The following is a 24,506-nucleotide window of genomic DNA, read 5'->3' as shown; positions in this document are numbered from 1 at the left end:
CCCTCCGTGTGACTGTGTGCACCGTCCCCTCTCCTTAGTAGGAGCCCAGTCCTACTGGTTGGGACCCCCTCCCTTAATGACTTCATCTTACCTTAAGCACCTCTGTAAAGGCCCCACCTCTACAGAATCACATTCTGAGGCGCCAGGAGGGTTAGGGCTTTAACATCAGGATTTGGGGGGCACAGTTCAGCCCATCACCGCCAGTTAGCGTGCATTTTACCGGGCTGTGTCAGAGCGTCGTCTCTCGTAGGATCACAGAAATACTGCCTGGCTGTGGCGGTTTGGGGCACAGAGTCAGGAGGAAGATTCATTTGTGATCATACACTACCTACCCTTGTATCTCTTGAGTTTTGCCCAGTGGCATGCATCACTGGTTATAAAACACATGTTTAAGCATGATAAACAGAGCATACGAGGAGATCGTTGCAGTCGTGTCTTTTTTCCCCACGTGGCAAAATATCTCTGCTTTCCATTGTTTGAAAATAGATGGGGCACCTGCCGCCCCCCGTCCCCTCCCCCTCAGACAGGCGCGCGACAGCCATTCAGATACGGCAGGGTGAAGCTACCCCCTCACGAGGCACCGCATTGCACCCACACAGGACTCCAAGCGCCCGGTCATCTCATTACAAAAGCTCATCGTGAGGGAAGTGGCCAACGAGGAGAAAGCCATGTTCCTGATCAGCGTCTCCCTGCGAGGCCCGGAGATGTACGAGATCTACACCAGCTCCAAAGAGGAGAGGAACACCTGGATGGCTCACATCAGAAGGGCCGTTGAGAAGTGAGAAGTGCCCGTGTGTGCGCGCCCTCCCGACCCGAGCCCCCAGCCGTGTAGCCTTGGGCTTTGACAGCCACCCAGTCAGCTGTGGCCTTGAAGGGCCTGAGAGAGCACTAGAGGTCACAGGTCGGCCGGAGACCCCTCTTCCTTTCCTCTCCCTCATTCCGCCTCGGTGCTTTGTCCATCCCCCTCGTCTAAAAGGGACACGTGGCACCATTCTGGCACCTTCCGACAACAGCCCAACCTGTCAGTTGCTAAAGGGGCCGCGACGTTGCTGGCCGGGGGGTGCGGGCCCAGGTGGTTCTAACTTTGGGTGTTGGTGGGATGCGACGAATGACACCCGACAGGGGGCCGGGCCTGTTGGAGCAGGTTGTGGCGTCCCGTCCTTCTTCCTCAGGCCAGGGGACCCCTCAGGACCCAGCCAGCCTGCGGCTCCCTCTCTTTGCACCTGGCAGCTTCCCGGACCCTTAGCCTGCCCAGAGCTCCCTCCATACCCAATGCCGGTTCTGCAGGTCCCCCGGAAGTGAGCTGTCCTCAGTCTCCTCCTCTCCCGCGTCGTGACCGGGCACGTAAACCCGTGGCTGGTTACGTGTGGACCCTGAGAGACAGGATGAATGCCGGTGGCTGCCGTTCTCTCCTCCCTCATTTTTCTCCCACACCGTTAGCAAGCTAAGTCACCCACAGAACGAGACATTCTCGGCAGCCGGTTCTGCAGACAGAGCTCTTAGGGCCCGTCACTGAGGCCAGCCTGCCCGTGAGGCATTCTCACCCATCTGCCCATTTTCCCTGCAGCTGTCCGGACGAGGAGGAGGGGCCCTTCAGCGAGGCCGAAGAGGAGAGGAAGGTGGTCGAGGCCCGCGCCCTGAGGCTGAGGGACTTCCAAGGTAAGGGAGTCAGTCTGGACCTCTGACTCCCACCATGTGTCCCTCGTGTGGTCAGAAGGCTCCACAGCACCGTCTTGAGGCAGTGGGCCAGGGGCCATGAGCGGCATCTCTGTTCCTTCCCACTGGGATTGGCCACGGAGTGACTCCCGTGGGCTGTCTCGTGTCCTACAGCTCTGTGGGGCCTTTGCAGTGAGGATTTGTCACGAGCTGGCGATCGGCAGGAGGGGGTATGAGAAAGGAAGAGGGTGGCGCTCGGGGCCCCTGAGCCACCTCGAGACATGCGCGCTTCGCCACACACACTGCCCTCTCCCTCCGTCCCTGTCCAGGAAGGAGCTCGCTGTGGGTGTCCCAGGTCACATACACAAAAGCCCCAAGGGGACTTGGAATAGCACAGGACCCCACAGCCTCCTTCTGGAGCCTGGCAGACCGAGACCAGCCCTGGCTTTGTGGTTGGGGACCTCGGCTCCCCCCGCCCTGTTTTAATTTTTTTCCCAGCTACTTCATTGAGACATAATTCACACACTACACAGTTCACCCACTTAAAGCATACCATGCAGTGGCTTTGGGTGTATATCACAAGATTGTGCAACTGTCACCACAATTTCAGACCATTTTCAGCTCTCCACAAAAAAAACCCCGTGCCCATTAGCTGTCACTCCCTGCTCCTTCTTCCCTTTGCCCCTGGTAACCTCTGCTCTGCTTTCTGTTTCTATGAATTGGCCTGTCGTGGGGATCTTGTGTATAGAGAGTCCTGCGATCTCTCCCCTCTTGTGTCTGGCTGATTCCACGGACCACGATGCTTCAGGGTTCAGCCGTGTTGTAGGGTGTGTGTTCCCTTCCTTCCTAAGGCTGAATACTGTTGGGTTGTACAGATGCACCTATGTGCTTATCCATTCTTCTCCCGGCTTTAACAGACTCCTGTGGGACTGAAGTGAGGTCACTGCCAACAACGGTTCCCAGTGCTTTGTGGTCTCAATCGGCTTCTCTCCTTCCTCTCACTGAGTCACTTATTTTTAAATTAGGTAGCATTTAGACAGTAAGCACGTAAAATTAGGCAGTTTATATTTTATTTCTTTTTGTAGGGAGAGGCATACGTTTGAGGGCACTGATTAATAAAAATGTCCAGAAGAAAGGGGTGGAGAATCCCACTGACCCCCGGAGCACAATTCTAATGCCGTATTCATTCAGACTCTTTATTTCTGCGGGATGGTTATGTAATACACACCCTGTACTAGGCACATCTCCGTGGACACACCTCTGTGGATGCCACAGTCCTACAACGATATCTATTCCTTACACGTTCGTGACAAGATTGCGTTAGAAATAGGTGCTTTCTTTATGGAGATATTCGTTCCCATCTTGGATCAAAAGCTGATCTCATCTTTAACACTGGGATCTCAGGGACACTCCTCAAAATCAGAAGCAAGGCTGGGCCAGCCCCTGTCACCATTATTACCTTTATCCTGCAAGCTCCAGCCTAGGTGGTAAGGGGAGGAGCAGAAGTCAGATCACGACTGGAAGGGAAGGGACAGAATCGTGTTTCACGTGTGACATGATTATTTGCCTAGAAAATCTAATAGAATCAACTAGAAAACTATGGGAGGCTGTGAGATGCAGCTGAACGTGACACGTGTATTCTAGCAGTCACCAGTGAGAGCTGTGCTGTGGCCGCAACTACAAAAAAGGCATAAAACCCAGAGACCTGCAAGGAGTTTGTCCTAAATGCCCGACAGAACACGCTCAGGATAGGAAAACTAAGTCTTTGAAGATTCTCACTTTGGCCCAAACTAATAAATCGGCCCGTGAAAGTCCTCGCGTGTACCCCATGGTGTTTAGCTTTTCATAGCTGGGGCAAACAATCAGAAGGCAGGCCCGTGCCCTTACCTTCCCCGTGGGCTGTTGGAAGGGTGGGCCGCGGGTCAGCCGGGGTCCCCAGAGTCCAGCCCCCCCCCCCCCCCCCCCCCGCAGGGGCCTCCCAGAGCCCACTCCTGGGAGAAACGATCCTGGAAGGCCGACCGCTGCCCCCCCCCCCCCCGCCCCCCATCCCTTTGCAGAGCGACTGAACCTGAAAGACCAGCAGATTGCGCAGAGCCTCAGCGAGAAGCAGCAGATCTACCTGGAGATGGCCGAGACGAGCGGGCTGGAAGACGTCGCTCCGCCACGGCTCCTCTTCCGAGGAGGGGACCCCTCCGAGACCGTGCAGGGGGAGCTGATTCTCAAGTCGGCCATGAGTGAGAGTAAGGAGCCGAGCCTGGGGGCCCTCACTGGGCACCCGGCTGCTGCTGCCGCCACAGTTCCACCCGGGGTGGGGGATGGTTCTCGGGGGGACCCCAGGACGGCACTTGACCCAGTGTGGCCAACTCGCCACCCTGGCTGGGACGCACTTCTGTCTGGCTGGGGCGGGCGTTCTCCCAGGAGCAGCGCTGACACCCGGCAGACTCAGCACCTTCTCCCGAGCACCTGCTACACGAGGCACCATGCCAGGCCCCTGGGATCTGAAGTCGACTGAGATGGGTTCCCCACCCTCAAGGGGCCCTCCTCTCTGAGAAGTGGGGCACCAGTGATCTCCCCAGAGATCACGCACATATCCACATTTGGTGGGTCATTTCAGAGGGCTCCTGCCCCTGGGCCTGGAACCCCACCTCTGGGGGGAGGAGGCTTCTGAACACAGCGACCACAGGGGGGCGCTGGCCAGTCTCCTGCCCTCCGTGAGCACTCTGCTGCCAGGCCCGCCTCGTGGAGCTGTCAGGGTCCTTGCTGGAGCCCCCGGTGGCCCCCACACAGCTGCTAGGCCAGCTCTGCACGAGGCCCAGCCTGGGTCAGGCCAGCCAGCCAGTGCTCACTGGGTCCAGACGGACAGCTGGCAACTGCTCTCTCAACGACAAACGAGAGAGACAGCTGCCCTCCAGACCTTTCCTTCAGAGTGAAGGGAACGGAGACCAGAGGGGTCCCTTGTGGACTCCACTTCTGCTCCGCCTCGTGTCCTCCGGCCACACCGACCTTCTGCTTCCTCACATTTCTTCAGGGGCCATTGTTCTTGGCCCCCTGAGGACCCTCTCATATCCTGTGCCTGGGCCTGGAATGTTCTCCCCACCGCCTCACTGGCCAAAGCTTGTTTGTCCTAAAGCACTTTGTGTGACCAGACCTGCCCCCAGAGGCCACCCTCCCGTGGCCTCCGACCTTCTGTGTGCACCCCTCACACACAAGCGCACACCCGAGTTCTTCCCCGGCCCCTCCCACAGGCTGCCCCGAGGTCCAGCCTGACCTGCAGACATGCATTGGCCTGTCCTGGCTGCAGTACCTGAAGTTAGGGGAATGCATAGAGCGGGGGGCTGAAGTCCCACAACAGGAATTAGAAGACCGTGACCCAGGCCCTGCAAGCTTCTAGGCCCCGATCCCCGTGCCCCTCGTGGTTCCACAGGGCGACTCGCTTCCTCCCATCTCCTTCCACAGTTGAGGACATCCAGAACCTGCTCTGCAGGCAGCTGGCCAGCGCCAACGGTCAGGCAGAAGACGGGGGAGGCTCCGCGGGCCTGCCCCGCAGGGCAGACACCTTCGGGGGCGGCGACACCGTGAGCAGCCCTGGCAAGAGTGAGTGGGGCTTCTCGGGACAGCTTGGAACGTTCCCTTTGCATTGCAAAGCCAAGGCATTTATTGCTGGGTGTCTCTGCTGCTGCTTCCCCTCAACGATTATAAACCCTCTGTGGTGAGGTTCTGGAACCTTCAGGGTGTTGTCGGTCATGCTCCGACAGCGGCACACAGACCAGCCCCTCCCTTTCCTGCTGGCGTGTGTCTCCGATGCTGCCATTTTGGCACAAGCCCAAGGGTAGCGGCCTGGCCACAATTTCCTACCTGGGTTCCGGGGTTGTGGTGCCCCATCCGGACTCCTGGGGGACGTCCAGCCCCCTCACGCACCTGGCTTGGGGTTTTCAGACGGCAGTTTTAAGAAGGTCTGCAGCAACGACCCTGGCCCCCGAGACTGGCAAGGCCCAGTGAGCAGCCCAGACTCCAGGCCCGGCGACACCCCGGGGGCCTCTGAGGAGCCACCACCTGGGGTATGTCGCTCCCGTAGCCAGGTCCAGGGCCGCCCAAGCCCTTTCCGTTACCGTTGCCAAGTGTGAACAGCCTGTGCTTGCGTGGTCTGGTTTTTCCATCTAGCGGCAACACGCTGTCCCTGGGAGTGGCCCACGGTGGCCGGGAATGGGATGAGAGAGGGGACAGGCCCAGGGCAGTAGCTGTAGCCGCATCAGCAGAGGAGAGACCCTGCGGGGCCCGCCAGCGTTGGGTCTGTACAAGTGTCCTGGTGCCCGGAGGCTGGGGTGCACTGGGGCCCGAGCAGGGCTGCGGCTGAGGCTCCCTCTACTGCCCGCTGTGTGCCCCCAGCCTCCGCAGGGTGAGCCCACGACAGCCGCCTTCCCGCCTCCAGGCAGGCTGCCCTGTGCAGTCGTTTTCCAGACGCCAAGACTCAACGCGAGTCACAGGACCAGGCGTGGCTGGGAGGGGAAGGGCCTGTTGGTCACTAATCAGCAGGTCCTTAGCTCTTCAAGTCTGACTCTGTTGCCTCCACAGGTCACAGTGCCAGGTGCGGAGTCTGGCCCCCGTCTGCCCGCCGTCCTGGAGCTGGAGGTAGGCTCGGGGCTCGTCTGTCTCCCCGGGGGTCGGCATGCACGCCCCGCGCCGCTCCGTGCAGGGAGCCCGCGTCTCTCTCCTTCTCCACAGCTCGTGCAGCGGATCCAGACGCTGTCCCAGCTGCTGCTAAGCCTCCAGGTACAGGGGCTGTGCCCGGGCCCTTTTCCTGCGGGAGGCTAGGGTCTGGGGAAGGGCCAGCCGCCTCCTAACATCGGGGCCTCCCCCCACGCCCCGCCTCGCCCCCCGCAGGCCGTCATCGCCCAGCAGGACAGCTACGTGGAGATGCAGAGGGCCGCCCTCCAGGAGCGCGAGAAGCAGCTGCGGCTGCAGTCCACGCGCGGGAACCTGCTGCTGGAGCAGGAGCGCCAGCGCAACTTCGAGAAGCAGCGGGAGGAGCTGGCGGGCGTGCAGAAGCAGCAGGGCCGGCTGCGGCTGGAGCAGCAGCGCTGGGAGCGCGAGCGGGAGCGCCAGCGGCAGGAGCTCGACGTGGCTTCGGCGCGGCTGCGGCAGCGCGAGGAAGAGTCGCTGCAGCTGCAGGAGCGGCTGGGCCAGGAGCGCGAGCAGCTAGAGCGGCAGCGGCGCGCCTACCAGCACGACCTGGAGCGGCTGCGGGAGGCGCAGCGCGCCGTGGAGCGGGAGCGCGAGCAGCTGGAGCAGCAGCGGCGCCTCAAGAAGCAGAACACGGCGCCCGGGGCGCTGCCGCCCGACGCGCAGGCCGAGGTGAGGGGCGGGGCGGGGCGCCGGGCGCGTGAACCCCGGCGCGTGTCTGCGCGCGGGCGCGACTAAGTGTAACCCTGGGTGCGTGCGCCTGCAGCAGTAAGTGGCGACCCCCGGGGGCCGGGGCCGGCGCCGGCCCCGCCCTCAAACAGAACCTCCCAGCCGCGCACGCTTAGGTGACCCCGGGACCCAGAGGAGGTTGGGTGGGGCAAGTGGGCGAGGCCGGCCCTGGACACTGCAGATCTGGGGACAGCGGCTTTGGGGGGATTGGGGGGTGGGACGTGATCTCCAGCAGGAGGGACAGCTCTGGGATGTGGCGTCTGTCCCTCTTTCAGGCCCAGCCCCCAAGCCACGCTCCCAGCTTCAACGGGGAAGGGCTGGAAGGGCCCACCGGCCTCGCCAAAGCGCCAGGACCCCGGGCGAGCCTGCTGCTGTCCAGCTCGGGCCCCGAGTTCCCAGAGCGCCCCGAGGTGGCTCGCCGAGACAGCACCCCGGCGGAGGGTCGGCCGGCCAAGAGCGACGTGCCCATCCAGCTGCTCAGCGCCACCAACCAGATCCAGAGGCAGGCGGCGGTGCAGCAGCAAATCCCCACCAAGCTGGCCGCCTCCACCAAGGGCGGCAAGGACAAGGGCAGCAAGAGCAGGGGCTCCCAGCGCTGGGACAGCTCGGGTGAGCCCGGAGTGGGGGGCGGAGCTGAGGCCGCGGAGTCCTGGTGGGCTCTAGGTGATGGGTGATCTCAGGTGCCCACCCGGTCCAGTCACCACCGTTTGTTGAGACTAAAGCGGCTTCTTGGGAGCAAACCAAAATGGGACCCCAGGGCTGTTCCCTGGAAGGGGCACCAGGAGGAAACTAGAAGGCACAGCTGGTGACACCAGGCTACAGAGACGACCTGTCCCCGTGTGGTCTTCCGGCCCAAGAAGCAAAATTAAAACATCAAACCCCATGTCCTTTTCCTACCCCGGCCCTCACACTGGGACTGGGGATGAGGGAACCTCTTGGCAGTTCAGAAAGAGGGGCCCTGCAAAGGGGTGACCAAGGAGGAGAGGTCAGAGAGCCTGGGTCACTGAGGGACGTCGAGGCAAGCAGTGCTAACACTCCCACCGAGCCCCCAGCCAGTGCCGACACTAGCACCCACATCTCTACGGGGTCCTCGGTCCACAGAGGGGACACTGAGGTCCTCACACAGAGCACTCTGCAGCAAATGGTCCCCGGTAGGGAAAGCCCGGGGGGGCTCCCTTGGGTGCTGTCAGCATGCAGGCTCTGACTAAGGTGAGCCAGCCCTGGGGTGTTCCCTGAGGAGCAGGGCCTGTGTCCCAGGACGGCTGGGGCTCGGGGGTCACGGGGTCTCTCTCCAGCGGTGCACTGTGGTCAGGCCTCGCTGTCCCTGGGGCCGTCCTTGGGCATGGGTGCCGGCATCCTCCCTCGGCCGTCTGGGGGAAGAGCCAAGGAGGGGTTGGAGGGGGGCTGCTTGTGTGCCTGGAGCGAGGCCAGACACCCCGGGGCCGTGCCCTTCTGCCCTCAGCCTCCTTCGACCTGAAGCAGCAGCTGCTTCTCGGCAAGCTCATGGGCAAGGACGAGGGCGCCTCTCGGAACCGCCGGTCGCTGAGCCCCGTCCTGCCAGGCAGCCACGGCTCCACGCCTCTCCCAGGTGAGCCCGGCCCCCTGGGACAGCGGGGCCGCCGTGATGCCCGGCAGCTGCCGACACCCGCCACCCCCCCTCTCTTCCAGACCCCTGCGGCTCAGCCCCAGCCGACGTGCCCCCTGAGGGCTCCAAGCCCGGGGGCGCGCCCGTGCCCCCATCCTTCTTGCCACTGCCCACCACGCCATTGGACAAGGAAGAAGCCGGCAAGGAAGACGTCATCTTCTTCTAGAGGGGCTGTGGCTCCAGGTGCAGACCCCTCCCTGTCCTGCTCTCTGGGGAGCAGCCCAGTTGTCCCTCCCCCCTTCCCTAGCAGACCAACACCAGCGACCGCATGGCTGGGGCTGGGGTCTGGGCCGGGGCGGGCCTGTCGTCTCGAGGCTCTTTCTGTAGGATTAGCAATGGTGCCTGGGTAACTTTCTAAACTTCTTTTTTTGATACAGAAAGGAAAGTTTGTAATCGAAGGGTGAGCCAGAGCTGACCTAAGGAGCTGTGTTCAGTTGTAGCACCCCATGTGAATAGGGAGAGAGCAACTCCACGCCATCGTTCCCAGGGACTGCCCAACGCAAGAAGCCTGGTGACAGGCCAGACCCCAGTCTAAGGAGGAGGTGCTGGCCGTTGGCCAGGCTCCGCAGCCCCCAGGAGACGCTGGAACGTGTCATTAGGGCACCAGGAGGGGTGGGTGGTGTCAGCAGAACAGCTTCCAAAGCAGAAACCTACATGTGTTCACGGTGAACCTCAAGGCCGAGGGCGTGAGCTCAGACCAGGGGTGGCACACAGCCCGCCTGGGGACAGAGGGCCACAGGGCAGGGCGTATGAAGGGGATGGCCAGTGGCACCGTAGACAGGTTCTATAGGTTCTGGAAGGGGTGGGCCATAACTCATTTTAATTTGACAGAGATTTTTAAAACCTGCTGTTATTCAACTTTGTGCTTCCCAGAGGAACCTCACCCAGTTGGCATGATTCTGTGGGGTTCAAGGGCACCAGCTGTTCTCTGAGCATTCAGCCTGTCCGGAGAAGGCAAATCGAGAGCTTTAGGCAGGACTAGTGCACTCCTGAGGGTCCCGCTCCTAGCAGAGGGTCCCCAGCCCCCATGAGATGGGCTGGTGTTCCTGGGGCCACAGGGAGGAAGCCCCCAGGACAGGTGTCCCTCACTGAGGGGCAGGTGCTGGTTTAGGGAATGGAGTGGTGGGGCTGCCCTGCCCTGGCAGACAAGGGTCAGATGCTAGAGGGGTCACGTGTGGCCAGGAGACCTTAGGTGGCCAGATGGCCGTGGGTGCCTCATGCCCAGTGAGCCATGCTAGCTTACTGTCCACTTTCCCTGGAGGGCAGCTCCCCCCCACCCCACAGTCCAGCCGCACAGCTGTGGAGGGCAGGGGGGGGGTGTTAGATGTCCAGGAACGGTCAGGGGTGGCAAATGGGTCGGAGCCACACTTCAGCTCTGGAGGAACTCTGGGTGCCAGGTGGGTGAGTGGGGATCCCGCAGCCTTTGCACCCCTGGCTCTGCCACCGAGCCCAGAGCCCAGTCCCTTCCAAGGCATTGGCGGGAGGACTTGGGTCCCTCGCTGACCAAGGAGCGGGGGCGCTGCAGGGTGGAGCGACACAGGCATTCCTGACGGAGGAACCGAAAGCAGCGGTTGTGAACCTCTCCCAAGCACAGGAAATGGTGTGACGTTCCCGGGCCTCTCCGAGAAGCCCCGCCTGCTCCCTCCTCTCCCCTGCTCTTGACCGTGTCCTCCTCCTCGAGGAGCAAGGAAAAGCGGTCTCCCTCGGTCCTGTGACACAGCGGAGCTGACCTGTGCCACGTCTCTAATCAGTGTTCGTGTCGTACCGAGACGTATCGGAGCACTTTAGAAAAGTTGACTTTAGGTCCCTGTCCTGTCGTAAAGAGAACATTCCTGGGCCCTTGTGCTGGGCGATGTGACCGCCAGGTGCCCCTCGCGGTGAGGAGTTTCTGCTCAGCCACGTGGCAGGAGTCGGGGCTCCCCGCCACGGGGCCGAGAGCATTTCTCGGTCGTGCCACACAGCGGGGCAGTGCCAGTACATGTCTGGCCAGCAGGAGGTCACCCCTGGGTAGAGCCCAGTTCTCCTTGTGTGGTCGGTGGCTGAACAGATACTATTTCTGTGGAATCTGTGCGCGTCTTTGTTAATCGTGACCATAATCTTAGTCCACCCGACAATTGCTTTTACGATGATTGTGTTTCCTCACCGCGGGATCTTTCAGAACCGTCTTAGAACTGAAGACCTGATTCCAGCAATAAAAGCTTCGGAGGTGAGCGGACGGAGTGTTCGTATTGAGGGTTTGGGGTTTTGTTTGAGGATCATCTGCCCAACGCCGGTGCTGTGATGGTGGATTACGGGGAGACTCCCGTGGCAACCCTCCCCAGGCGGGGCCCCCCCGCCACACCCCCTGCGGCAGTAGGACCTGGGGGAGGCCTGGACGCCACGCTCAGGGCCCCGCAGACTCCCCTCCACAGGGCCTGCGTGGCCGGGATGCCGTAGGAGCCCCCCGAGCTGATGTTCCCACCTGCTGCGTGCAGGGGTCAGGCCTGTGGAAGAGTGCAGGACACTCCCCTTCCCCGCAGCTGGGGTGGTGGCTTCAGGGATGCTGAGGCTCCTCCTGGGCAAGCAATGTGGCCCCGCACAGAGGAGCCCAGCCCACAAGCCCGCCCTGGTCCCCTCTGAGGATGGTCCAGATGATGATCACACTGGGGGCGGTGGCGAGGCCAGGGCGCCCGTGGCCCGGGGAGAAGCAGCCCTCCGCAGGGGACTGAGGTGTGGGAGCACCGCCAGTCCTCCCCGCTCCAGCGCGGCCCCCTTCCGTTCAGGCCTGTCCCCGTGGTCTTGGGGCGTCAGCCTTCTTGACAAGGAGCCATGGCTGGCCTCTGGGCCATCCTCCAGGCCCACCAACCTCCCTGCTCCCCAGTTTGCTGCCATGTGTACTCCCTGGGTCCCGAGAGAGCCCGTTGAGGCCCAGCTCCTGGGAACAAAGACCTGAAGAGGCTGAGCAGGGGGTGTGGCCACACTGCAGGTGGGGTTTCTCCTTGACCACCCAGCAGTGTTCCCACACAGCCCAGGCCCACAGGGACACCAGCCTGTTGGGGCACCCGTGACCTGACACGTTAGCATCCAGGTGCTCACGTGGTTTGCCCACAGACACCCTGCCCTGGGTGCCTTGTGAGTATTAACTGAGTCTCCAGGCAGGTGAGTGGGTGCTGCTGTGACCGCCCCCCCCAATCTCCCTGGTGGCCCCGAGTGCTGGGAAGGGGGCCTCTGCTAAGGGCCCAGAGCCTGGCCCACCCCCCACCTGTGAACCCCAGGGACAGACAGGTGGGGCAGGGTGCTCCAAGGGGGGTCTCTCCTGTGCCCCGTGTCCACCCAAAGTGGCCTCCACCCCAGCTCTTCCCACCACGTCCCTTCCTTGGGAAACAAGATGCAGTGGGTGTCCCCTGAAGCCCCAGGGGCCGCAAACTGCCATTTTTGTTAGATCTTTCCAGAGAGACAGCATGATCCCCTCTGCCTTCCCACCAGGACACCTGTCACGGGGAGGGGCAGGTGTGGGCTGGCCACCACCTGCAGGTGCCTGCCTGAGGCCACAGGGGGGCGGTGGCTCTCAAATGTCAGCCTGAACAGTAAATGCATCCCACTGCACCCTGATCCCCACGAGGAGGGAGACAGGAGCCTGCGTGGCCCAGCCCTAGCTTGGCGCCCACGACACGCTCAGACCGGCCCTGGGTCCTGGCCGTGTCGGAGCGTGAAATGCTTCAGCTGCCACAAGCACCCCAGCGATACCCAGGAGGACAAGACCCAGGCGTGGGGGCGGGACAGCCGCCCGCCTCGGCCAAGGGCTGCTCCGGGCCGGGTGGGCTGTGCTCACAGAGTCCGAGAGGACCCACTGAGCCAAGCACGTTCCAGGAGGCAGGCCGGGGAGGTGTGGTTTCCAGGCACCCACCACATCCATGCAGCGCTTACACACCCCGGAAAATAAGGCCCAGGGGCCTGGTGTGAGCCAGGGGGCCTGCGGGCGGGAGGGGCAGGAGCCAGCAAGACAGGAATGAGCTCACACGTGGGCCTGGCACCAGCACACCCTTTAATTGATCCTCGTTTCCGTTGTCCGAAGGCCCGCCTGGCACACGCCGCCCGGGCTCTCCTGCTCGCCTTGATTGGAACGCAGGCCACAGGCCGCGCGAGGGTCTGCTGAGGTTCCTCTGCACGTGAGGCCTGGAGACCCCTACTCTGGACCTGAGAGCAGCCTCCCCCACTGAGCCCGAAAGGCCCTAGCCCTCAGCACTCAGGGGACCTCACCCCTGCCTACATCCTGCCCCACCCTGGCCTTGTCCCCAAGGCTGCTCGAGCGTTCTCTGGGCCGTACCTCCCTACACCTGGCATTGACTCGCTCAATTAAAGACCCAGCCCCAGCCCCGGTGATTTCTGCCTTGTGGGAGGGGGCCCTCCGGTGGGGTTCCGGCTGCATCCACACCTCCCGGGCCACGTCAGGGGGCGGTGGCCTCGGTCCAGTCACCGGCCCGGACGGCCTGGTACACACTGAGGAGGGAGGAGACGGTGCCCAGGAGGCCCACCAGCCACGGGGGGAAGCGGCCGGCCCACAGGACGCCCGGAGGCAGCCAGTGCACGGCGTTGGCCAGATCGGCCAGGTTGCTCAGGAGAGTCAGCACCTCCGACTGAACCTGGGCCTCCAAGGCCCTCCTCTTGCTCCGCGGCAGCCGGCTGTGGGAGCAGAGAGAAGGTGCTGGGGACGACCCACGAGTGTCTTCACTCCCCCAAACAGGCCGGAAGAGGTGACAGCACAGGGAGGGAAATGTGGGACTGGGTCCCTGTCACACCCCCCGACAGGGAGCTCATGGCACGAAAAGGGCACAGACTGGCAGGAAAAGTCTCAAATCCACACCTCGGTCGTCTGGCCACTGGAGACGGGTGGGGGGACCGGTGGGGGCCCAGCTTCTGGGCCTGCCGGGGTGCGGCTTTGCCCCACATTCCCTCCCAGCCCGGATGAAACATGGACGGTGAGCACAGTCCTCAAGAAACGACTGTCCCAGATCAGTCTCCCTGCTGGGGGCGCCGCCATGAAGGCTCAGCCACTTCCTGTCTACGGGGCCTCAAGCAGGCCTCAGTTTCCCCACCTGTGCCAGTCCCTGGAGCTGCCGTAGGCCCCATGATCTAGCACACGCGGCCGCCCCAGCCCAGGCCTGCAGAGGACGAGGCTCGTAACTGGTGCAACTGGAAGCAGCTTCCTGGCTCCCACCCGGGTCCCCAGCGTGCAGGACGAAGTCAGCCTTCTCCCGACCAAACCCCGGATGTCCCTGGATGTCATACCTGGTAAAGGCCACCGTGGGGTCCCTCAGCCTCTGTCTCAGTTTCAGGACCATCCACAATGACCTGCATCAACAGAGGGGGGGATGTGCCACCAGAGGGGCATTCCCATCTGCCGGGAAACGCCAGTACGGGGCGGGGGGCGGGGACGCTCTGCCTGTGTTTTCTGGGCAGAGGACTCTGAACAAACCCACTCAGCAGACTCTCTGTAGAGAGGAAAATGTTTGGGAGGAAACCATTCTTTCACAGTTCTAGAAACGATACGGGTTTCAGAAGCACACAGCCAGACAGGAAACCCCTGGCTGTTTTGTCCGGGGATGTGCGCCGATGACCACGCACACGGAGAGACCGGGTCCAGGCCTGGACTTATTCTTCCTGGCTCCGGCGGGAACAATCACGCACGTGCCAAAGATGTCCACATCCTAGTCCCTAGGACCTGTGAGTGTGCTCCCTTACATGCTCAAAAACTCTGCAGATGTGACCGAGTTAAGGGTCTTGAAATGGGAGGTGACCGAGGTGGCCCTGGGATGACACCCAGAAGAAGGACGCATGGGGTTGGAGTTAGAGAAGATGTGACAAGGGACACAGGCTGGAGGGACAGGCTCTGAGATGGAAGGAGGGGCCACGAGCCGAGCAGGGCAGTGGCCTCTAGAAGCCGGAAAAGGCAGGAACAAATTGTCCCCTGCAGCCTCCGGATTTCTAGCCCGGGGAGTCCCTACTGGACGTCCGCCCTCCAGCACAGCGAGACGGTCAGCGTGTGATGTTTGAAGTCACCGGCTTTGTGGGCATCTGTTAGGGCGGCCGTTGGATGGATCCAGGGAGGGGGCAACAAGAGGAGGACTGTGGGAAGAGGCCAAGACGCTCGCACCTCCAGCCTGTCTGCCCATCGGCCCGGGTCTCGGGGCACCCATACAGCCTGCCGGTGCGTGCTAACACCACTTACCTGGCGATGCCCAGCAGCAGGGAGAGGCCCCAGAAGGCCGTGCTCAGTGTCCACCACCGGGCAGAGTCCACACGGAGGATCTTGGCATCGGCAGCCCAGGCGATGTGCTCACAGGGGTAGTAGAGCTGATCTGCCAGGTTGCCCAGGACGGATACGCAGCGGACAAAGAGGTCTTCCTCCTGCAGGACCAGGAGAGAGCGGGGGATGGGCCTGGAGTCAGACCTACCCAGGTCCACTTTAGGGACCCAGACCAGGCCAGGTGGCAGTCACAGGGCAATGTCCAGGCCCAGCAGGCTGGCCCATTGGCTGGGCCACTGCAGGAGAAAGGCCTGATTTCTGCTTCCCAACAGTGTGGTCATCGCCCAGTGGAACAGAAGGTGTCGGGAGTCCCCAGGGAGCTTCAAAACCCCCACCTCTAGGGGTGCCTGCGTGGCTCGGTCAGTTAAGCTTCTGACTTCAGCTCAGGTCGTGATCTCACGGTTCGTGAGTTTGAGCCCCACACTGGGCTCTGAGCTGTCAGCACAGCCTGCTTCGGATTCTGTGTCTCCCTGTCTCTCTGGCCCTCCCCTGCTCATGCTTGGTCTCTCTTTGTGTCTCAAAAATAAGTAAAACATTAAACAATAAATAAAACAATAATAAATAAACAATAAATTAAAAAAACCCTATCCCCAGGGTTTCTGCCTCACTAGGTCTGGGGTGGGCACTGGCACCAGGAATGTTTTTTTATATACATATATATTTATTTTTGAGAGAGAACGTGAGCCAGGGAGGGACACAGAGAGAGCGACAGGGGATCCGAAGCGGGCTCCGAGCTGGCAGCAGAAAGCCCTACTCGGGGCTCAAATCCAGCGGGATCATGGCCTGAGCCAAAGTCGGACGATCAACAGCCTCACCCACACAGGCGCCCCCAGAAATGTCTTTCAAGTTCGCAGATGACTCCCATGAGGGAACCGTGACCCCACAGGCAGGGTGCTATGGTACCACCAGGCTTCCGCACTCAGTGCTGACAGTAAGTGGGCACGAGGCTGCAAGGCTCGGGTCGCCTCCCCAGACCAGAGAGGGGGCACATCCCCACAAACAGGCAAACTGGGGGTGCCTGGGGTGAGCTGCCGTGTGCCCCTTCTCATACAAGGACAGGCCTCAGGCCTTCAAACAGCAGAACCCACGCTCTTCAAGCCTGAGTTCTGAGCCACCGCCTGTATCCAGTTGAGGCTGCAGGAGCCTGGGCCCCACCCCCCAGGATCCGGGCCCCTGGGGGCCTCCAAGCTGCCCGCCATACCCCCTCCCTCCTCTCCATCTTCCCAGGATCCCCCTCATGAGTCCCACCAATGCCCCCTTCCTTCCCACTAGCCAGCTGTGACCCTGCCTCCCTCTGGGTTTGAACCCCACTCCAGCTCCCCTATCCTGCCTGGGACCTTCTGGTGTGCTGGCACATTCCACTCCTCCATGAGAACAGAGCCCTCCCCGCCCCTCCTCGCCCCTCCCCAGTGTGCTCATTCCACAGTGTCTCCAGAGAAGCAGCAAGGTCAAGGCCCTACACCGGGGAGGAGATGCTCACTGGGCAGGGGGCACAGACACAGAAACACTGGACCCAACAAAGGAGTTCCTGTTCTGGCCAAGGGAGAGACAAGGTGCACAGGGCCCCTGGTCTAGGGACGCAGAGATGTGGGGGGAGGGGTCCTCAGGGGGCACATGGGAAGCATGCCCTAATCAAAGAAGAAGATAGGACATGGGCGTCAAAACAGGGGGACGGTCCAGGAAAGCACCTGAAGTTGGGGTGACTGGGCCATGGGGCACTGGGGTGGAGCGAGGATGGGAGCGAACATGGAGTGGCTCAGAGAGGGGACAGGAGAGGGGTTGGGCAGGACACCCAGGGAGGGGCATGACTTGGCCAGGCTGGCCCCAGGCAGCTTCTGAGCCCATCCCCTGGGGAAATGTCCCCTGGGGGGACAAGATGGCCCCAGGCAAGGGAACACTGCTCTAGGTGACGCGCCTTCCTGCAGAATGCTGCAGTCCCCTTATAACAGCCAAACCTCCATGTCCCTCAACAGGGGACCAGCCAGCTGCATAGCAAGTGCTAGGTGGCCACAACGAAGGAGGGAGCTCTGTTTGGACCTATGTGGAGTGCCCTCCAAGTTGTGCTGTTTAAGCGAAAAAAGCAAGTGGCGGGACGGTGAAAATGGCACACAGCTCATTATATAAACAATGCGTATTTGCCTGTGCGTGTACAGATCTCATGAAGCAATCACAGAAAGCCGACAACAGCTGCCTCTGAGGAGGAAAACTGGGGAAGGGGGATCAGGAAGGAGGGAGACTTTTTAGTCTACATACAGCCTATATAGCCTTTTGGAATGTATGAATGTAGAAGCTGTTTTTTTAGATTTATTTATTTATTTTGAGAGAGAGCACAGAGCCCGACGCAGGGCTCGATCCCACGAACCATGAGCTCATGACCTGAGCCAAAATCAAGAGTCGGACGCTTAACTGACTGAGCCACCCAGGCGCCCCACTTATTTTTTAATTTAAATTAAAACGAGAACATATGATTATCTCAAAAAAGAAAGCAAAAGTTTTTTTAAAAAAACATTAAACTGCCGGGGCTCCTGGGTGGCTCAGTCGGTTGAGCATCTGATCCTTGGTTTCAGCTCAGGTCATGATCTCGAGGTTCATGAGTTCAAGTCCACCATCGGGCTCTGTGCTGACAGTGTGGAGCCTGCTTGGGGTTCTCTCTCTCCCTCTCTCTCTGCCCCTCCCCTGCCCACTCTCCCTGTCTCTCTCAAAATAAATAAACTTTAAAAAACAAAACAATAAACTGCCCACACAACAGCCTTCAGACAAGTCCAGAAAACACCAGTTTTTGCCCAGAGTCTGTGCCTCCCTCTCTACGGCCCCTTTACCTCTGCCCCCAGGCCGTACTGCTTCGTGTAGATAAACATGGCCATGTCGTCAAAGAGTCGCAGGACAGTCCTACAGTGGCTGAGTTGGGAGGACAGTGTCAGCAGGCGCGTCCCCACTTCTGACCTGGCTGGACACTGCTCCACCAGGACCCCACCAACCAGTTGGCAACAGTACCCCAGCGTTCGGATCTGCAGGACACCAGAAGCAGTCAGCACGGCCGCGTTCCCGGACTAGGCTGGATCAGCCCCCGTGGCCGTGGATCCCACGGGACCAAGTTGGGTGGGGAGGGTCGGTAGACTAGATCAACACACTTCCAATAAGAGCTGAACATGTGCTGGCCCATCTTGCACGTGGGCCAAATGGAGAAACATGGCATCCTTGTCCAAAAGTCACTGTGGACACTCGAAGGGAGGGCTGGCTCGTGTCACCCTCCCTTTGGAGACAGATGTGATGGGAACAAGAAAATGAAACCATTTCCCAGCAAGCTGGAGGACGAGGCGGACGTGTATACCTGCATCTACCCAGCTGGACCAAAGTCTGTAGCCGGGCTGGGGAGGGGAGAAGTGATCCGGCCTCAGCCCAGTGAGCAAAAGGGTCATATGCTTGAATTACTTCAGTGATCAAAGGAACTCAGTGGCTGACTGGGGCCATTGAGAACTGGGTCGGCTTTATACCTTCTACCTGTGTTTCATCTGGTTTTCAGAAATTGCTTTTTCCTGTTTTATATATTATTGTTACTGATTTCTTTTCAGTCCCTTTTAACAGCAAAACTCTGCAGTGTAAAACGTCCAGCTTGGGAATTGATTAAAACCTGAATGCCCGATCATAAGGGATTTGGTTGGAACCCAACTGCCCAACCACTGGTACATTTCCTGGTACAACCTAAATTCCTACCTATAAAAGAAGGAAGCTTCTATAGGAACACGCAGAGACTCTGCCCTCAAGGGCCTGGATGGACCCTAAATGCCCAACCAGAGGGTATGTGGTAGGAACCTAAACATCCAAACACAGGGAAAGCCCTACAAAAATCCTAAATCCCCGTAGAAGATTGTTAGGGACAACCCAGGGACCAACTGCAGCGGCCTAGTCAGACCCTAAATGTTCAAACGTGGACTTGGTTGCCTTGTAAATGTCCAGCCAGGTTGAAATGGCTGGAACAACCTCAATGCCCAGTTATAGGGGATCTGGTCCTAAATCCTAAGTGCTATGACTGGGACAACCCAGTGACCATCTTCAGTGGTCTGGTCGGACCCCAAACGTCCAAATGTGCGGATTTGGTTGGTAGTGAAAATAATCCAGCCATGACGGGTTAGCAGGAACAACCTAACGATCGCCGCTAGGGGACAGGGTCGGAGCCCAGCCCGGGGAGGGCCTCTGCGACGGAGGATCCTGAGCGACCCCGCCCCTCTCCGGCCTCAGTTTCCCGTCTCTGAGCCCTGGCCCTGGCCCGAGACCTCCGAGCGCGCTCCGCCCCAGCCTCACCAGGCGGTCGCGGCCCCTGTAAGACTCCAGCGCCGACGCCAGGCCGCTCAGCGCCGCCATGGCAACTCCGCCGTGACGCCACCGTGACGTGAGCGCGCAGCGCCAGGGGGCGGGGGCGAGGCGCGAGGCCACGCCCCCGGGGGGACGCTGTGCGCAGGCGCGGCCGCGACCCTTTGTCCCCGGTCCGGCCCTTTGTCTGCATCAGGGAGCGTCGGAGTTGGCAGCTGAGTGACGGCCGCGTGTGTCCCCGGATGGCTCGGAACCCGCTGCCTTCTGCCCCGCGACGGCTGGTCTTTTCCGAGCTAACCAGCTGCCCACAAAAATGTCCAAGTTGCCCTGGTTCAAGAAGGGGTTTTTCTTTATAATTTCTGTGCTTCACCCTTTCGCCTGTTGTCTGCTGGTCTATAGCGACCGTGTGCAGCTGGTGTAATATCAGAGAAGGCATTGCTAGAAAGTCAAGGAAACTGCAACCGTTCTAGACAAGGCGATAGTCTGGTGACTGGAGTTGCTCCAAGGGGCGTAATTAACTGCGTGACCGGGAAGAAGGTATTAAATTATTCACATTGTACCAGTTTGTAGCTTTCCTTCCGCCCCCCAGTTTGGTCGACGGCACTGTAGGAGTTTCAGGTGTAGGGCCTAAAGGCCTGAGCCACGGATACAGTGAAATGATTACAGTGAGTTTAGTTAACAGTCATCTGTAATTGTGTAGCTTTTGAATTTTGTGCGACATGCATGTATAATCTCATCAAAAAGATGACATTTTTCAAAAAGAACATGATTCATTTCCTTTTTTTGTTTGTTTTTCGAGCGAGAGAGTGAGTGGGGAAGAGGGGCAGAGGCAGAGAGAGAGAGAGGGAGAGAGACAGTCCCAAGCAGGCTTCATGCCCAGCTCAGAGCCTGACACAGGATTCGATTGATGGTGAGATCACGACCTGAGCCGAAGTCAAGAGTGGGAGGCTTAACCGACTGAGCCACCCAGGCTTTAATTGAGGTAAAATTCATCTCAGATTCACCATTTTAAGGGGCGCCTGGGTGGCTCAGTCGGTTAAGCCTCTGACTCTTGATTTCGGCTCAGGTTATGATCTCACAGTTCCTGAGATCAAGCCCCTTGTTGGGCTCTGTGCTGACAGTGTGGAGCCTGCTTGGGACTCTCTCTCCTCTCTTTGTCCCTACCCTTCTCAAGCTCTTTCTCTCTCTCTCTCCCTCTCTCTTTCTCTCAAAGTAAATAAACATGAAAAAAAAATTTTTTTAAAGATTCACCATTTTAAGTGGCATTTAGGACACTCCCATGTTGTACAAACATCACCCCTTTCTAGCTTTAAAATAATTTCATCACTCCCAGAGGAGACCCTGTAATTCTGGCAAGCAGTTCGTCTGTTCCTCCCTACCCCGGCCCCTAACAACCACCCTCTGCTTTGTCTCTGTGGGTTTACCTATTCTGGATATTTCATATAAAGGGAATAATGCGATTTGTGACCATATCTGGTCACATATCTGGCTTCGTTCACTTAGCGTAATGTTTTCGAGGTTCATCCAAATTGTAGCTTATATCGGTACCTCATTCCTTCCGTGGCTGAGTACTATTCCACTGTATGGACTGACCACATTTTGTGTATCTGTTCAGCCATCGACAGACACTTGGGTTATTTCCACATTTTGGCGGTTTTGCCTTCCTCCTGGTCCTTGAAATTACAGTGCACTCCTGCCCCAGGGCCTTTGCATCGGTGTGCCCTCTGCCTGGAATGTTCTCCCTCCAGATTCCCATATGGATCCCTCCCTCACCTCTTCCTCATGTTTACTAGAACATCATCTGTCTTCTCATGGGACCTCCCCTCACACCGTCCTGGGCACTTCCCACCCACATGTCCTGATGCCTTATTTTTCTCCTTAGCTTGTAGTACTAACATAACTATATTGTGTCTTTGTCTGGCTGTCTATTTGTGCCTCAAAAGAATGTGAGAAATTTGATCTGTCTTGGTCACAGCTACGTCCCCACAGCCTGGCACAAAATAGGTTCTGAATAAATGCCATAGCTTGCAGGGCTCAGCTCCCTGCCCAAAGCTCTGTGTGTGCGCTCCATCCACACTATCCCAGGAAACCCTGTCCACTCCCACGAGTTCCCTGGCCACCTCTCCCTCGTGACTCTTTTTTTTTTTTTAGTATTTTTTTTAAATTAATTTTTTGAGAGACAGAGCACAAGTGGAGGAGGGGCAGAGAGAGAAGGAGACAGAGAATTCAAAGAAGGCTCCAGGCTCTGAGCCATCAGCACAGAGCCCGATGCGGGGCTTGAACTCACAAACCTTGAGATGGTGACCTGAGCCGAAGTCAGATGCTTAACCGACTGAGCCACCCAGGCGCCCCCTTCCTCATGCCTCTTTAATCCTGACCTGATCCTGTTCCCACCTGCCCCGTGGACAATGTCCCTACTCATCCCACAACCCCCATCCCCACGCTCGGCAAGTCCCAGACCGACTGTAGCATCATAGCATCATCCCCTAACGTCTTGCTCTCCGTGTCCCCATCTCAGGGCTCCCCCGCCAGCCACTGAGCCACCCAGTCACAGACCGGTCATCACTGTCTCCTCTTTCTCCCCCCACACATCCCTCCCACGTCCCAACAGTCACCAAAGGATCACTTCCTCCCGGCCCTCGGCCCCCTCCATAGGCAGCCCTCCTTCTCTCTGGACCCCAAGCCCCGCCTCCCCCGATCTGCCTTCCCCGACAACATCTCAGGACACTCTTTAACCCCACATCTGACCACAGCCCTCCTTGCTTAAAACTCGGGACACTGTTCCTGCCGCCGACAAAAGCCAAGCCAAGCCCAAAGCCTGCAGAGGGACGAGGATCTTGGGCTATGGAGCCTGCTGCTGAATGAGTGGTTACGTCCCTTCTCTTGAGCGCAGGCTGTCCCTGACTGCTTCGTGACAGCACAGTGCGTTTCTCCGAATGCCTGCTGGGTGGCCGGCCCCGTGCCAGGCCCCAAGCACACAGCAGAGAGTCTTTGGGGCCCTGGCCAACCCTCCCAGCGTCCTCCACCATCAGTTAGGGCCGAGCTTGACCTTTGAGAGAGGGACGGGAGCTAGACTGGCATTCACAGCTGGCCTTGTGGTCGCTAGGAGCTGGCCCGGCAGCCCCAGCTAGGCCCTGGTGCGCTCCTGCGAGACATAAATAATTTCACAGAACGCCGGCGTTGGACAAGGCCACTCCGTGACCGTGGTGGGACGAGACAAAACAAGCCGAAGGCAGGCAAAACATGAGCATTGTCCAAACCACAGCAACAACCAGGCGTTCGCTCTTCCTGGAGAGTCTGAGCGCTGCCGTTCTCTCCCGAGACTTTCTGCGGAAAAACTAAGATCCTCAACAACAGAATTCTCTCCCCGCCCCCCCTTGCTTTCTGACAGCATCCAGGATCCACCCCCTCCTTTTCCCAGCAGACAGAAGGACCAGGCGGAAACTGTATTTGCATCAGCCTGGCCGGTGCCCAACGCCCTGCCCTACCCTCCCGGTGGGGGAGCCGGTGATGGGGCCTCACCCCAGAGGACAATGCAACAATTTGCTTCAATTTAGTGAGAAGAAACCCACTCGGGGAATAGGTCCTGGGGAGGTATTAGCTAATGTTACCTTGACAATCATATTGCAATATAAATGTATCAAATCAATATGTTGTGTCTCAAACATAGGCAATGTTATATGTCGACTATATCTCAAGAAGAGAGGTGGGGGGAGAGGGAGAAAGAGAAAGAAGGAAGGAGGAAGGAAAGAGCCTATTTAGTAGCTGATTCGGGGTCATGAACTTTATTTATTTATATAAACATATTTATGTTTACATAATTTATTTATATGTATATAAATTTATATGTTTATATAAATTTACATATTTATATAAATATATTTATACATTTATTTCATTTTATTTTTAATTTATTTTTTGAGAGAGATAGAGAGCAGGCGGAGGGAGAGGGGCAGAGAGAGAGGGAGACAGAATTTCAAGCAGGCTCTGCCCTGTCAGGGCAGAGCCGATGCAGGGCTCGAACTCACCAGCTGTGAGATCATGCCCTGAGCTGAAATCCAAAGTCAGATGCTCAACGGACTGAAACACCCAGGCGCCCCTTCATCTGCTTTGTTTGTTTGTTTTTTTAAGAAATTGTTTTTCCATTTAAAAAATGTTTTATATTGAGGGGCATCTGGGTGGCTCCGTCGGTTGGGCGTCCGACTTCAGCTCAGGTCGTGATCTCACACTCGGTGGGTTCGAGCCCCGCGTCGGGCTCTGTGCTGACAGCTCGGAGCCTGGAGCCTGCTTGGGATTCTGTGTCTCCCTCTCTGTGCCCCTCCCCCACTCGCACTCTGCCTCTCTCTCTCTCTCTCTCAAAATAAACATTAAATTTTTTTTTTAATTTTTAAATGTTATTCATTGTGGTAAAATACACATGACATAAAATCGACCATCTTAACCATTTTTAAATGTTCTGCCCAGTGGCATTAAGCACATTCATGAGACTGTCCTCACTGCCCTCTTTCAGAACTTTTCAGCTGCCCAAACCGAACCTCTGTCCCCATGAGACCCTGACTCCCCATTTCCCTCTTTCCTATTGTTTTGTATATTATTTTCATTTGTCAGGTCATCTCAACAAAGAAAGCCAAATCTCCCAGCAGTAAAAACCTGCAACGCGAACCCCCATTGCCTCGAACCTCCCAGAAGCAGGGACACAAGCCCAGGTGAAGACAAGCCCATCTCAGCTCATACCCACAGCTCCCCGGAGGGTGTGCTCTCGCTCGCGGTCACAAGTAACAAGCTTGGATTTGGTCAGCCTCGGGTATGTTCCTGGCGGTCTTTGGGCTGGGGGGGGCACTGGTGTCCCTAAGGGCACCTCGGAGGTCTGCGAGCCCTGGAGTGACATTAAGCAGTGCAGTGACTCAACGACCAAAGACGTTGGCTCGTCCTGCGTGGGGAGTGCTGAGAAGCAGACAAGCAGGAAAATTCTGGAAAATGATAATAATGAACATACTGCCTCCAATCCTCACTCCTGCTTTCTGAAGCCCCATTTTCCAGATGGCAAAACTGAGGCTTCGAGAAGTCAAGTCACTTGCCTAGCTCTCTTGAGCTCTCCGGAGGCAGGATCCTCTGGCCTCACTCCCGTTCTTCTTCCCAGCTGCCCTCAGAGTGGCTGGGGACCATTGTGACAACGCTGGGTGAGGGAAGCTCTTTGGT

The 24,506-nt window shown here is 58.6% G+C and overlaps 2 protein-coding genes across 5 annotated transcripts in view; one reads left to right on the top strand and one right to left on the bottom strand.

Moving 5' to 3' along the window:
• The window catches only part of ARHGEF18 (Rho/Rac guanine nucleotide exchange factor 18), a 55,382-nt gene extending 44,457 nt beyond the window's left edge, over nt 1–10,925 (top strand). For both annotated transcript variants that reach the window (XM_042978064.1, XM_042978063.1), the window contains 11 exons: nt 600–778; nt 1,568–1,659; nt 3,714–3,896; nt 5,113–5,250; nt 5,593–5,714; nt 6,229–6,285; nt 6,379–6,426; nt 6,538–7,008; nt 7,341–7,674; nt 8,528–8,653; nt 8,734–10,925. In XM_042978064.1, the coding sequence (XP_042833998.1) occupies nt 600–778; nt 1,568–1,659; nt 3,714–3,896; nt 5,113–5,250; nt 5,593–5,714; nt 6,229–6,285; nt 6,379–6,426; nt 6,538–7,008; nt 7,341–7,674; nt 8,528–8,653; nt 8,734–8,876 (1,893 nt within the window). In that variant the 3' untranslated portion in view covers nt 8,877–10,925. The remainder of the gene's footprint in view (nt 1–599; nt 779–1,567; nt 1,660–3,713; nt 3,897–5,112; nt 5,251–5,592; nt 5,715–6,228; nt 6,286–6,378; nt 6,427–6,537; nt 7,009–7,340; nt 7,675–8,527; nt 8,654–8,733) is intronic.
• Nucleotides 10,926–12,715: 1,790 nt separating this feature from the next.
• On the bottom strand, nt 12,716–24,377 carry PEX11G (peroxisomal biogenesis factor 11 gamma). Of its 3 annotated transcripts, none has more exons than XM_042978098.1 (5): nt 24,304–24,377; nt 17,816–18,004; nt 14,919–15,097; nt 13,979–14,041; nt 12,716–13,372 (listed from the first exon to the last, which is right to left on the bottom strand). In XM_042978098.1, the coding sequence occupies exons 2-5, from the start codon at nt 17,858–17,860 to the stop codon at nt 13,138–13,140; spliced, it is 522 nt and encodes a 173-aa protein (XP_042834032.1). In that variant the 5' UTR covers nt 17,861–18,004; nt 24,304–24,377; the 3' UTR covers nt 12,716–13,137. The 3 variants fall into 3 exon arrangements, with proteins under 3 accessions (XP_042834032.1, XP_007090734.1, XP_042834033.1); XM_007090672.2 differs by lacking the exon at nt 24,304–24,377 and adding an exon at nt 19,299–19,442; XM_042978099.1 differs by lacking the exon at nt 24,304–24,377 and adding an exon at nt 19,299–19,386 and having other exon boundaries at nt 17,816–17,894.
• Nucleotides 24,378–24,506: the final 129 nt, after the last annotated feature.

Source organism: Panthera tigris, chromosome A2, assembly GCF_018350195.1.
Source record: "Panthera tigris isolate Pti1 chromosome A2, P.tigris_Pti1_mat1.1, whole genome shotgun sequence".
Taxonomy (NCBI): Eukaryota; Metazoa; Chordata; class Mammalia; order Carnivora; family Felidae; genus Panthera; species Panthera tigris.
The sequence above is the reverse complement of the archived record's forward strand: the minus strand, read 5'-3'. Positions and strand labels throughout refer to the sequence as shown.

Excerpts from the sequence above, each read along its gene's own strand:
- PEX11G (XM_007090672.2), bottom strand. The coding sequence starts at position 19,358 with ATGGCGGCGCTGAGCGGCCTGGCGTCGGCGCTGGAGTCTTACAGGGGC. Across the intron at positions 15,098-17,815 it reads AGTACGGCCTGGGGGCAGAG|GAGGAAGACCTCTTTGTCCG; the intron begins GTAAAGGGGCCG and ends CTGGTCCTGCAG. Across the intron at positions 14,042-14,918 it reads CTGCTGCTGGGCATCGCCAG|GTCATTGTGGATGGTCCTGA; the intron begins GTAAGTGGTGTT and ends CTGTTGATGCAG.